Source organism: Sinocyclocheilus anshuiensis, unplaced genomic scaffold (genome assembly GCF_001515605.1).
Source record: "Sinocyclocheilus anshuiensis isolate Anshui unplaced genomic scaffold, SAMN03320099.WGS_v1.1 scaffold1373, whole genome shotgun sequence".
NCBI lineage: Eukaryota > Metazoa > Chordata > Actinopteri > Cypriniformes > Cyprinidae > Sinocyclocheilus > Sinocyclocheilus anshuiensis.
The window spans coordinates 451,610-465,705 of record NW_015548285.1 but is presented as its reverse complement, the minus strand read 5'-3'; the positions used below and the strand labels follow the sequence as shown (position 1 = coordinate 465,705).

General features: G+C 35.7%; 1 protein-coding gene across 2 annotated transcripts in view; it reads left to right on the top strand.

The window, feature by feature from the left end:
• The window catches only part of LOC107655870 (pituitary adenylate cyclase-activating polypeptide type I receptor-like), a 31,150-nt gene extending 19,249 nt beyond the window's left edge, over window positions 1–11,901 (top strand). Inside the window, exons 6-14 of one of the 2 annotated variants that reach the window (XM_016443478.1) lie at window positions 732–829; window positions 1,405–1,537; window positions 3,895–4,048; window positions 4,281–4,341; window positions 5,752–5,821; window positions 5,963–6,054; window positions 9,305–9,434; window positions 10,629–10,670; window positions 11,140–11,901. In XM_016443478.1, the coding sequence (XP_016298964.1) occupies window positions 732–829; window positions 1,405–1,537; window positions 3,895–4,048; window positions 4,281–4,341; window positions 5,752–5,821; window positions 5,963–6,054; window positions 9,305–9,434; window positions 10,629–10,670; window positions 11,140–11,343 (984 nt within the window). In that variant the 3' untranslated portion in view covers window positions 11,344–11,901. Of the gene's footprint in view, window positions 1–731; window positions 830–1,404; window positions 1,538–3,894; window positions 4,049–4,280; window positions 4,342–5,751; window positions 5,822–5,962; window positions 6,055–9,304; window positions 9,435–10,628; window positions 10,671–11,126 lie in introns of both variants that reach the window. The other variant, XM_016443477.1, reaches the window with a different exon arrangement.
• The last annotated feature ends 2,195 nt before the right edge of the window (window positions 11,902–14,096 follow it).

Genomic DNA, 14,096 nt, shown 5'->3' with positions numbered 1-14,096 from the left:
ATTTCTTTACACCAAATACACAAAATAATGTTCTTTTTAGCAGCATCATATGACCCCTTTAACTTTCTGATTTTCGCAAGAACTGTGACAAGCTTTTTTCCTCCAAGAAAAACTGAAATAAAAAGGCAATGGCGAATCTTTATCTCATAATTCCGACATAATTGCAATTTCTGACTTTTCTTCTCAGAATTGCAAGTTTGTATCTCACAATTGCGAATTATAAACTTGCAATTACAAGTTAATAACTCAAATTTTCTATCTCGCAATTCTGGCTTTTTTTTTTCCAAAGAATTTCAAGAAGTTGGAAGTGTGAGATGAAAAGTTGCCAGAATTGCAAGATATAAACTCACAAGCATTTTTTAATCAGAAATGCAAGTTTATAACCTGCATTTGTGAGACAAAGTTTGAACTGTGAGATAACGTCGTAATTACCTTTTTTATTTTTTTTTATTCCTTGCAGAAACAAGCTTTTCGTCTCGATTTGCCCAATTCTGACTTTTTTCTCGCAATTGTGAGTTTATATCTCGCAGTTCTCAGAATTGCAAGATAAAACAATCAGAACTTACAAAATTGTGATTGTGAGATAAAAAGTCACAATTATTATTCTTTTTTTTTTCCTTGTCGGAAAAAAAGCATTCAAAGTATTGCACTAACAGAAATGAAAGAAAGTAGAAAGCTCTGCTAAACTGCTGCTAACCAAGACTAATGTAGTTTTCTCTTCTCTTCCCAAGGACATGTACTATGCATCTGTGAAAGCTCTCTATACGGTGGGCTACAGCACGTCTCTGGTGTCTCTGACCACAGCTATGGTCATTCTGTGCCGCTTCCGGTCAGTTTAACATGTACCGATGAAACTCTGATGAAGTACATGATGCATGTCAAAACATGGTATTACCATGTTATTTTTGCTACTTTATTGGTAGTGATTTGATTATCTTAGGAAAGAGGAGTATTTTACTAGAAATATTTGCTGCAGTACAAAACTGCGACTTAATTTTCTTCATGCAAAATATAATTTCTTTTATTTCTTCTTTTTTCTTTTTTGGTGTGTATTATCGTCCAGACGCGAGATTGGCCTCTCAACTTTTTAAAATACAGTTTCCCGATTACAATGAAAAAGGATTTTACAGCCTGATGCAAATGAAGAAGCTTTTTGAGTACTTTGTTTTCTTTAGTTCTTTAGAAAAGCATCTGTGTAGTGGTGCTTTACAGTACCTAAAAAGCAAATAGAGTGATCTGAAGAACCTGTGTATGATGTACATTAATGATAAGATGCCGAGGGCTTCAAAGAAGCAATGATGAGTGTTTGCACATTGATACAGACCCTCAGCTGCCCACCCAAACACATTAGAATTTCAATCTCCTAACAACACCGTAATCCTGCCTTTGAACGTCTGTCAACAGGAAGCTTCACTGCACCAGGAACTTCATCCACATGAACCTGTTTGTGTCCTTCATGCTGAGAGCCATCTCTGTGTTCATTAAAGACGGGGTCCTGTATGCTGAGGAGGACAGCGACCACTGCTTCGTTCATACTGTGAGTAATGCACATGCACCAATGCACATATTTTGTTTTGGATTGAAGCTTCACTAAACCTTTTTAGTTTTATGCCTGAAGAAATTAATATGACAAATGTATTAAAAATTATGTTTAAATTAAATTAATTTAATATGTTCTATGTAGTAGATTACTTATATATATACACACATACAGTATATATATAATACCACTAAATACTAAATATACCAATACTTAAAAAAACTATTAATTATTTCTAAATATTTATTTATAACAGTTTTACCTTTTATGGTACCATCAGCATATAAAACTATATGGTTTTGGTGGTGTGGTTTAAAGTTTTTCTATAGGCTTTGCTTTCACAGTGAATCACAGATAAATGGAAACTGTTACTAGGGCCGGAGTTTGGCTGGATGCTATTTGCATGTGAAATCCAGAGACTAATAATAACTCCATCCATTTCTGTTCAAGCCTTCGCCCCACGTTCAACAGCAACACGTTGTGTTTCTCCCGTCTGTGCCTGACAAACAGCCGTAATTATAATGAAGCTGCTCTGGAAATATTCCATTATTTCTGTATTAGCATATGAATAGCTTATAAAACCGTGCACGCTCTCATTATACACCTGAATGAGGGCTCTGAGCTCTTTCCGCCAGCCAATCAGAGGCCATGTTAATGACATCACTTAGCACCGAATTGGATTAGAGGGTAATTGATGAACATGGTTAAATACTTTAGGGTGTTCTGACACACGGCGGGCAAGAAATTGTGAATGGAAATGAATGGAAATATACAGTCTGTAAGATGGAAGGATGCATCATGGATCCAGTTGCTTACAGCTGGTTTAAGATGGTCACTAGGCCGGGTTGATTAGCTAAACTATCTGGCAGACCACTATGGACCAGCAACAAATCAGCTGCTAAACCAGATTGACCAACTTAAACTGGTTTGACCCAAGAAGGCCTATAATACAAAGAGAAATCTCTCTGTTTGCATTCATACATCAAATAGCCAGTGTCAGTTTTTGCACTTAAATAATTTCCTAATGGATGAAGTCCTGTCATTTATTATAAACTGTTTCATAAAATATGTCAGAATAGGGATGTAAAATGAAGATGGCTAGATTTCTGAAATAGAAACCAGAGACATTTCCTACAGTCTAGTGGTCAAAATATCATTGAAATGTCACTTGTTATAAACTTGGAATTAAAAAATGAGGACAAGACTTTTTTGTATGTTTTTGTTTTCAATTGTTTTTAACATAATTTTATTATAATAGTATGACATTTGCAAGTCAAACTGACCCTAACTGGTATTAATACCATTTACCAAGAATCAAATAGTAAATTGCAAATAGCAGACAGATCAAAATAGTATATTATATATATACTATATTATAGCACAATTATGACTTTACAAAAACATAATCAAAGAAATACGAGAGCATATGATAAAACTGATTTTAACAAATATGTTTAACATTTTCTATCTTAATAATAAATGTTCATTTTCACAGCTGAATATATTTTGTGTCTTTATCATAATATTTAAGCATATTATTTTGCATTTTAAATTTTCCTTAATGACCTGCCTAACTCAGTCCGAGCAGCTGAGTCCTTAGCCATCTTCAAGAATCGGCTAAAAACACATCTCTTCCATTTTGACTTGACCCTCTAACTCTAGCACTCTCTATTCTAATTCTATTCTTGAAAAAAAAACTTGCCCCTTTTAGACTTGCACTCTATTCATTTACTGCTTGTTTTCTTTTTAAAAAACTAGCTTTTCTAATCTTTTTGTATTCTATCCATTTGTTTTCTTTTTATTTATTATACAATTAACAAAAGCAAAAAAAGGCCTCTAACACTAGCTTGCTCTATTCTTTTTGTTTTCTTTTTATTTATTATATAATTTAAAAAAAAAACTTGCTACATAGAGACTTGTTATAGCACTTGTATATCATTGCTCTTTTGTTGATTTTGATTGCTTCCATTGTCCTCATTCGTAAGTCGCTTTGGATAAAAGTGTCTATTAAATGACTAAATGTAATGTAAATGTCAATGTAAAAATGAAGGCTCCAAAGTAGGTTTTCACAGCATTGTGATAAGAAGAACTGTTTTTGATTCTCCAAAGAACCTTTCAGTGAACAGCGAAAAGATTTATTTTCTTAGTGTGAAGAACATTTTAATAATCTAAAAAAAAATATTTCACTACAAAGAACCTTTTGTGGAATGGAAAGAGACCAAGGATGTTAAAGGTTCTTCATGGAGCCACAGATGCCAATAAAGAACCTTTAGTTTTAAGAGTGAATGTAAAATGGCTTTCTAATGGGATCCATTGGATTTTAAGCAAACCTGAATGTGTTTCTCTGTGTTCAGGTGGGGTGTAAGGCGGTGATGGTCTTCTTCCATTACTGTGTGATGTCAAACTACTTCTGGCTCTTCATCGAAGGTCTCTATCTCTTCACGCTTCTGGTGGAAACCTTCTTTCCTGAGAGACGCTACTTCTACTGGTACACCATCATCGGCTGGGGTATGTCAAAGTGATGCATCACAGAAAAAATTGATTGTTTATGATTGATTATGTGTCACAGTCATAGATATGGAGGGAAATGGAGTGTGGCGTTTGTGTATTAACTGGCCACTGGCTCTTTATGATGTGATTTGTTGTGCTGGCGTATGTAATTCATTCATATTGCTGGTCTTAATGCATTGGAGAACAGCTTTGAGGTCTGACAAATTTCCTCTTCCTCTCGCGCTTTCAGGAACGCCCACCATTTGTGTGACCATATGGGCCGTTCTGCGCCTTCATTTTGATGACTCTGGGTACGTGCAATGCCGCATAAACAAAAACTGATATACTGTATTTGTTGCTTTGATACACAAATGCTGGCACTGAACTTCAGTGTCACTAGTCACTGTTTGGAAATGACTACATGCTATTTTTTTTATGTTTTAAATAAGAAAACACTGCTTTGTTACATAACCTCACTATGTTTAATTCGGGTGCCATCTGGTTATCATCTCAGAAATACATACGGTTTAATCCAGTTTTGTGTAAAAATATCTCTTTGGAGTTGGATTACTTAAATAGTAAAGAGTTGAATGTGGTCAACATGAAAAGGTGCAACTCATATATTTCTAATTACATTTCATTACTAATGTGATATAATCATGCACAATAAGACCAGGAGCATCTGTTAACCTATATCATATTTCATATGCAAATTTCTAAAGCCTCTAAATTAGATCAAACTTGGTTAAAAAAAAAAACTTCTTGTACACAAACTACTACATGCATTCTGTCATCTGATTGATCATTTAGAATTAGTTTTTTTATGAAATAAAAGGCCTTTTAGTATCATTGTAAAAATCATCATCATGTTGTGGTTCACATGTATTTTTGCTGTGAAATGTTTAGGTAAACGTAGTCATAAATGTAACAAATCATTTTATATTGTTAGTTATTTTTCAAGAGGAACAAGAGTATCTTTAACTTGATTGTCCATACATCATTTTTTTTTTTTTTTAGAAAAATTGTGTTAAAATGTGAGTATCAAATATGATCTTCAGGCTTTTGAGGAGCATTTATTTATACATTCCTCAATCAGCATTGTATGGTATTGCATTATATGTTTTGCCCCACAATAAAAACTACAGAGCTTTGATCATACAAATAAATATTTAAATATCATATTACTAAGACATATTATTGGGAGATATACTGATATTTACATGCATTTTATGAAAGTAGCTATCAGAATTTCATCTTACTTTTACTATTTGGCCATATACATATCAGCACCTGCACCAAATTGCATATTTTTGCTCAGTTTGAGCCTCTGAATAAAACGGAGGTGTTTTTTCCTCCTTGAATATGAGCTCTATATTCTCACTATATCGTACTGCATGTGCCATAAAAGCCTGATGTATCAAATCTGATGCTCAACAAAAAAAAATATATGCAAACTCCTTAGATTTCTTTTTATATTATGTCCAATAAACTGTTCCGTTTAACATTTCTGACTATCAAATGTCAGGCTTTACACGGTTAGGAAAATAAATAGAATACATTTTGATTCAAGCACATAGCATTTTGTGACGCAATTTTCCTGAATGCTATTTTCTTTCAAAAGCATGCACTTTATCATTCTGAACGCTTAGCTGCTAAATCACGTGACCTAGCCTACCAATAGCAATAAAGCTTCTTACAGTTAATCAATTGTATTTCTGCAGTTGCTGGGACATGAATGATAATACTGCCCTCTGGTGGGTAATCAAGGGACCCGTTGTGGCATCAATCATGGTAAGCCAAAAATAATAATAATAAAAAATTTTAGTTTTTAGAGCTAAAAGGTGGATGAATAAAACATATGAATTCATTTATGTACTGTATGTGAATGGAGCCATATTCCATACTATAATAAACGCATGTATTTCCTTTCAGATTAATTTTGTCCTCTTCATTGGAATCATCATAATCTTGGTGCAGAAGCTGCAGTCTCCAGACATTGGCGGGAACGAGTCCAGCATCTACCTGTGAGTGTGTTAGTCTCAGTCACCATGGAAACAGAGTGCTGTTGTTGTGTTGTATCTGATTAGTCGATACCATGTATCACGTGATGATGGCTGAAATGAAATGAAAGTCTTGATAGTATCCAAGCAAACACAGAACGTTCACCTAACTTTAGCATATGGTTCCCGTTTGGTTATTTTTAGGAACCAAATAAGATTCTAGAAAAGTTCTCTGTACGTTTTGTATCTAAAGTCTAATATTGCCAGAACATTGTGTGACAACCTACATAGAACTTATATGGAACGTTCTCTATTATTTTTGAGAACTAAAGGATAACAATATAGGAACATTCTCTGTAAGTATTGTAATCAAAAACTAATGTTGCTGGGAGGATTTTTGTGACAACCAAGATAGAATCTAGAAAGAGTGTTCTCTAATGGTTATTTTTAGGTTTTGTTTTATTATTCAACCATAAGGTTTTCTGTTCTGGTAACTAAAAATTGTTGACTGGGATAAGTGGAAGCATTCATTTTGTATGCATACAGAAATCCTTGTTGATCAAGGCAACATGTTTTTTTTTCTGTGGCAGTGAAAAATAAAATATATCGGGGTTTTTTTCTGGACAAGCAGTCTAAATAGCCTAAATAATCTAGAGCAGTGTTTCTCAACCGGGGGTATATACATGCATGTTTTTTTTTTTAATATATATCTGTTCTAGATTCAATGTAAACACTATGCTTTGGCAATACATTGTAACAATTGTCATGCCAATAAAGCACAAATTGAATTAAATTTAATTGAGAGAGAGAGAGAGAGAGAGAGACAGGTCACAGCGTCAGCAGAACTAAGGGTGTGTGAATACCTGGGTCTGTCTTTCTTCAGGTCAACTCTCATAATCATGAAAAAATCAGTTTGCCATCAGTTGTGAGAAGATGAAAGCGATATCTATGATTCAGTGTAAACACTATGCTTTGGCAATATATTGTAACAATTGTCATGCCAATAAAGCACACATTGAATTAAATTGAATTGAGAGAGAGGGAGAGAGAGAGAGGTGACAGCATCAGCAGAACTAAGGGTGTGTGAATACCTGGGTCTGTCTTTCTTCAGGTCAACTCCTATAATCATGAAAAAAATCAGTTTGCCATCAGTTGTGAGAAGATGAAAGCGATATCTGTGTCGTTGTATCCTTTCAGTATTTAAGGGGATTTCCCACGACTGTCGTCAGCGCTGTTCAGTACACTGAATCAATGGCATTGTTCTCTATGAAGTGAAATATCAGCTTCACTGTAACCCATGTGATGCGTTGATTGTTGATTGAGCCTTGTAAACTGGCACTCAAAGTAAATTAATGTCAACACCTTGTTTCATTCATGAATGAATCAGCGTTTTTAAGTGTATCCATTGAATGAATGTTTTTTTAATGATGACTCCCTCGTAAAGTCAATCCATTGCAGCCACCTGCTGTAACAATACCTGACAGCCCAGCGCTGATACTGAAACATCACTATATAGTCAGTGGCATAAAATGACAATAATATTGTTTCTCGCAATTATTTTTAGGGCAATATATCGCTAAATAAAAAAAATAGTTAACAAGACCAGCCTATGGACAGGTGGCTTGATAGGCCATCTATCAGTGGACCTGACACCAGAAGAGCTAAGAAAAATGGACAGCACAAAAACATGTCAATATCAATGGGGGGCGGGGGTCCATGAGGTTGGTTTGAGATATTATGGGGGTCCAGTACTCAAAAAAGGTTGAGAACCACTGATCTAGAGCACAAGACGTATGGACCACCTTTTGCATCCTTTTTGAAGCTTGAAGGCTTCAGTCCTTATTTAATGCAATTGCATGGAAAAGAGTATCATGCAAAGAATGTGCTTGAGCTATTAGTGGTCCTTGAGTTGTCTCGGTGTTGGGGTCTGTTGTTTGTGGTCAGTTTCTTGAGTGAGTGTGTGTGTGTGTGTGTGTGTGTGTGTGTGTGTGTGTGTGTGTATGTGTGTGTGTGTTCTGTCCTAAAGAGTGTTTGTTGTCTTTGTCGTGTTTAGCAGCTGTGCACAGAAATGCTTCAGTGAGCCCACACAGGCCGCCCAGCATTCGTGCAGGATGTCAGGGCTTTCTACCATCACGCTGTAAGTGTGTGTGTTTGTGTGAATGTGTGTGTGCATCTGCGCCTGTGTTGGCCAACAAATGTACATTGAGGAAAAAAAGGCTGTGAATATTCACTGCACATAGTTTTTGTGGTCTTGTCTGTGTTTTGTAGTTTTATTACGTGCACACACTTTTTAGACACTTTCATCCAAAGTGATTTACAGTACTTTGCACTCATATTTAAATCTATTTCTATCAGTTGCATTCTCTGGGAACTGAATCCATGTCACTGATGTTGTTAGCACCAAACTCTACTGTTTGAGCTACAAGACTTTTAATAAGTTTTAACTGCTGGAAAATCCAGTTTACAGTTGCCTCTTTGTTTTGGAACTGGTGGTTCAGGCTGGTCCAATCTGGTTTAGGTGGCTGGGCAGTTAGTCTTGGTCTTGGCCAAGGGCCCTCCTGAGACCAAATCAGGGCTTGGCAGTATTAGTTGATCGATATAGGTTTTCAAAGGATGATGTCATTTAATTTAATATTTTTTTATTTCACAAAAACTTTTATTGAACATAATATTTACTCGAATATTTTACAAAAACTTGAAAAAAAAAAAGGAAACTGATTTTTAAGTGTGTTATTCATCCACTAAATAAATTTGGGAATTTTTTTTTGGAACCAGATTTTGGAATTTTTTTGGAGCCAGATTTTGGAATCAAAACAGGGTGAACTATAGCACAGCTGGTAATCATCCAAGCAGTTTTGGTTATTGACCCACTATTTTTTTTTTTGTTTGTATTATGTCTACAGTTTTAATAAACTGTTCCATTTAAAAATATATATTTCTGACTATTATTTCATATCTTAGGTTAGACTTTAATTGCAGACTTTGTTATTTCGGTAATGCACAGCCAGACATTGTTGTAATCTCTTCTGAAAGTCTAGAGAAGAGACACGTGAGATTATTGGGATCTTTTGCTCAGGAGAAGCATCTGAGGTCTCTATTCGCGCTTCTGCTGTCTAGAAGAAATAATAGATAAATCAAAGAGGCCTTCTTTCCTGTGGAGCAGGATTGTTGTGGAGGGCTCTGATCTCCAGTGCATTACAGTAACTGTGTGTTGACATATTGAGAGATTTAATCAGCTGTCTGAAGCACCGCTGTGTGTGCTGTGTGTTGACAGGCGTCTGGCGCGCTCCACCCTGCTCCTCATCCCTCTGTTCGGAATCCACTACACTGTTTTTGCCTTCTCCCCGGAGGATTTCAGCAAGCGGGAGCGACTGGTCTTTGAGCTGGGCCTGGGCTCCTTCCAGGTACTGAGCGTCAGCTTTTATAGTAGCAACTTTAGCGCTGTATTTTAGAAACACCTCCGTGGACACTATTTCTCTTTTCCAAACCAGTGAGCTGCCAGAAATGGCATCATACAGTAGGTGCGATCCCAACACAAGGGCTGTTCCAAACATAGGGCATCAATATTAAATGCTGCCAGAATATAAGCTTTTGTGGATTAGACAACTTCAGAATGCATTGCAAAAATCCTAGTGAAAAGTTGATTTCAAAATGGCAGATAGAACCAAAAGAAAGCATATTTATTCAGTACTTAAGATCCAGTGTCCAGTTTTGTATTAAAATATACAACCAGTATTAGTATCAGTATGAGTATGACATATTTTTTTGAAGCCATTAGCTTAACAGCATACTTATGTTAGGCTCTGTTGCAACTTGCAGTCAACTCTAGTTTTCACTCTACTTTTGTGAATTGCTGCCTATGTAGAGTGTTTCAATTCATTCAATTTTTACTTACAGTGTTATATTTTTAGTACTATGCTGCCTTAGATGGTAGCCAATGTAGACAGCAAGGCACACTGTAAGAAAAATAAAAATTACCAGTACATTTTCTGTCAAATTTACTTTCAAACATAAAACACTATGCAATAAGTATTTCAAAATACAGGTAAAACGTCTATAAAATATTCATACAAAAAATTGCTTCATGTTGACAGTATTGGGATATGGTTTTGCAGTTCACTAGGTTTTGGAGCTTGATTAAATGAATAGATCTGCTCACCAAGGCTGCATTTATTTGATAAAAAATACAGTAAAAACAGGAATATTGCGAAATACTATTGCAGTTTAAAATAGCTGGTTCATATTTAAATATATTTTAAAATTCAACTTATTCCTGTGATGCAAAGCTGAATTTTCAGCAGCCTTTACTCCAGTCTTCAGTGTCACATGATCCTTCAGAATTTGCTGTTTATGAAAATGTATTATTATTATCAATGTTGAAAACAGTTGTGCTAATTATTTTTGTGGAAACCATTATACATTTTTAGGATTCTTTGAGGAATATAAAGAAATCAATTGTATCATTATAAATGTCTTTGCTGTCTTTTAATGAATGCATCCTTGCTGAATAACAGTATTGATTTCTACTAAACTTTTGAACTGTAAAGTACTTTAAAATGATATCCACTTCACCACATACTCACTTTAACTCTCCACAGGGGTTTGTGGTTGCCGTGTTGTACTGCTTTCTGAATGGAGAGGTAAGAGCTTTTGTTTTGATATTCTCAAAAGCATGCAATCAGCTGTGATATTAATTTCATATATGTTTGGGTTTGCTCAGAAAACATTACGTTTCCACAATAATTTATCCAATGTGCTACATAAATAAAATCTAAATTTTTGCTACATTTTTAGTTACTGCCAAAACACTACCATGTCCTGACCAGGTGTGATGTGATTAAGTGATAAGCAATCAGTTTCTTCCATGTTACAGCAAAAATTCACACAAAAATGAGGTAGCCCCGCCCACAATGAAATCTCATTGGTCCAAACATAAAACATCAAATATAGTTCTGATTGGCTATTATATTGTGCAGTATTTTGCTTTCTGTGTCCACAAACGTGTCACTTCTGGCTTGGACATGGTGTAGAGCGTGGACTTGTGGAGAACGCGTGCACCTTTACAGCTGAGTACATTAAAAAATGACCTTTTCAAGTTTCTCCCTAAAGGTGCAGTCGGAGATAAAGAGGAAATGGAGGAGTTGGACGGTGAACAGGTACTTTGCTGTGGACCTGAAGCAGCAGCGTCATCCTTCGCTAGCGAGCAGTGGGGTGAACGGGGGGACGCAGCTGTCCATCCTCAGCAAGAGCAGCTCACAGATACGCATGTCCAGCCCTCTGGCCGAAACGGTCAACCTCAACCTGCCCACCTGAGCGCCTGATTGGCCCGTCCGCTCATAAGCCCCGCCCTCCAACTCACCCTCTTCACCTGCAGTAGGGCCGACCAATCACAATTAGAGAAGAACTAGTAATAATTAATGAAATCTCTGGATAGTATTTAAAGATTCCAAACAAGATCCAGAATGTGTCACCCATTATCGGTTAGAAGCGATTCGTCCAGGGAAATATTTATAGTGCCAAAACTGTTTCAAGCTTAAAAGTTGCAATTCAGGTTAGGAAGCTTTTTGACCATAACGCAACTTTTTGAAGGCTTTCTAATTAATCTAATAAGTAAATAACAATACAAGCATAAAAGAATGTAATTTTAATCAATAATAATGCAGAACAGGGGCTGTATGATTCACACCGCAATGCCAAAATGAGATCGCGGCGGAAATTAGAGTGAATTTTCATATCGCATTTTGAGCCATAGAGAATGTGAACGGTTTGTGGTTAGAATGTAGTCAGAGAAACATCAATCCATCCAACAGCACATTGCTTTCTAGTTTAAGTGTAAATCAGATATCTACGGAGCCCCGCACATGGCATGCAGGAAAAAAATAGTAGGCTAAATTGTGTGCACGATTTACTATTTCGTTCCCTCGATTTTTAAATTGTGCGCTCGATTTACTAATTCGTTCCCTCGATTTGCTAAATCGTGCACATGATTTATAAATCGAGAGAACGAATTAGTAAATTGTGCGCACGATTTAGCAAATCGAGGGAATGAAATAGTAATCGTGTGCACGTTTTAGTACATCGAGGGAACGAATTAGTAAATCGTGCACACGATTTATTTATTTTTTCTTGCATGTCATGTGCGGGGCTCCCTAGATATCAGAGAGAGAGACGGGTTACATTTCAGTGTTAAAGTTAAGTGCCAAAACATGAATATTTCAGTATTGTTTTATCTGCAAGCTACTGTGTTTTTCAGAAGTACACTATAAAGGAAAATGTACAGACTTTGTGTTGCTCGTTTAAATGCTGTGTATTTGATTAAATGTTCTCCACAGAGAGATTGTAAAACATATTTTTTTTACAATCAGCCGTAAGTACAGAGTATGTCAACAATATAAAGACTTATGAATGACTCATGAATTTAGATTATATGTAAATGTTGTTATGGTTTTGTGATTTAGCTTTTAGCCAGTGGTATCTTATTGTAATGCGAATGGTTTGTAACTACACAGAGCCAATATCAGCAAATCAAGGATTGTCAAAAAACAGTTCCGTAAACAATTACTGGAGCGAGGAGGCTATTCCACAATTCCCTCTGATTTATTCTGAAGTGCCTGATGGTCACAAAAATAGCTTTGATGGATCGACTCTAAACAACCAGTGCCATGCAGTATTGATTTAATTATTAGTCATTTAGTAGTGTAGATTAACAGATTCAGTGTTCAGGTTTGCTTTTACAATCTTTAATTTCTACATAGTAGGAATATATTAATTTATACACAGTATTAGAGTGCATACAGTATTTCTAGAGCTTTGAGATGCGCAAATCAATGCCATTACATTACTATCAGGTGCATTATAAATGCTTTTAGGGCTGACATTTTCAACTGTGAGAGAAATTAGACATTTGAGTGAGATGTGAAAGTGTTAAAAGATATTTTAACCAAAAATGTTGATTCTGTCATAATGTACCAACCTTCATGTCATACCAAACCTGATTTTTTTAAATGTTTGTACTCTTAGAATGATAAAGTAAAGAATCTTAAGCTCCAAAAAGTGACAAAAAGCATAATTTTAGTACCATAAAATATCATATGAATGACTTTTATTATGCTTTTTGTTGTTGTTGTTCATATTTAGAGCTTGACAGCCGGTGATCACTATATGTTGCATGGTAACAAGTAAAGTATGCCAGTTTTGAAATGGCATGAAGGTGAGTAAATGATGACAGGTTCTGATTAATTTTTGAGTGAACGCTTTTAATACTTGAGAGACAGGTAACCCCCAACCCTTTACAAGTACAATATCTGATGTCAATCTATGAATCCAACCAAATTTACTGCATCACCACTGACTGACAATCATAATTAATTAGTTATCATCACTCACATTTTACATGTTTGATCGCGAAAATAACGTGCATCAGTGTGCAAAGTGGCAAGAGTCTCTGCTAAAAGTGTTGTTTATTTCCAGTACAGTATTATTCTCTGCCGTGAGTGTAAATTCTCTGTATATGATAAAGACGCACATGTGCGTAAATGATGGATGTACCAGCACTCTCTCTTTAGTCAACACTTACGGTCATAAAGTACCAACGATGTATGTAAAACTTCTGTGATTATAAACGTGCCCATTTTGAAATGCAATATGCTTTTGTTGCAGCTCATAGCTGTCGGTGAATCACATGGCAGAGTTGAGGTGATTATTGAAATGTACAGTAAAGTGATGGTCGTGTAGATCGCACAGATCTTTTAAAAAAAATGTGGGGAAAGTGTATACGTTTTTTCATTTGGCTGTTATTTTGAAGTTGAAGTGTGTAATTTGTGTGGTACTATCATCATCAGCAAACGAAAATACAAAAATAATGACAGAAGGTTTCGAATGCTCCTCATCTTTCATTGGCCGGATTAAACATAGCCCTGCCCCCTAGCGCAATTAGTTGAGACGGATTGCGTTTTTCTTTAAACAAACATTTCTGATGTAAAATACTGGTTCTGTACTTAATATGCAGAGATGACTATAACATAGTGCTGTCAAACGATTAATCACGATTAATCGCATCCAAAATA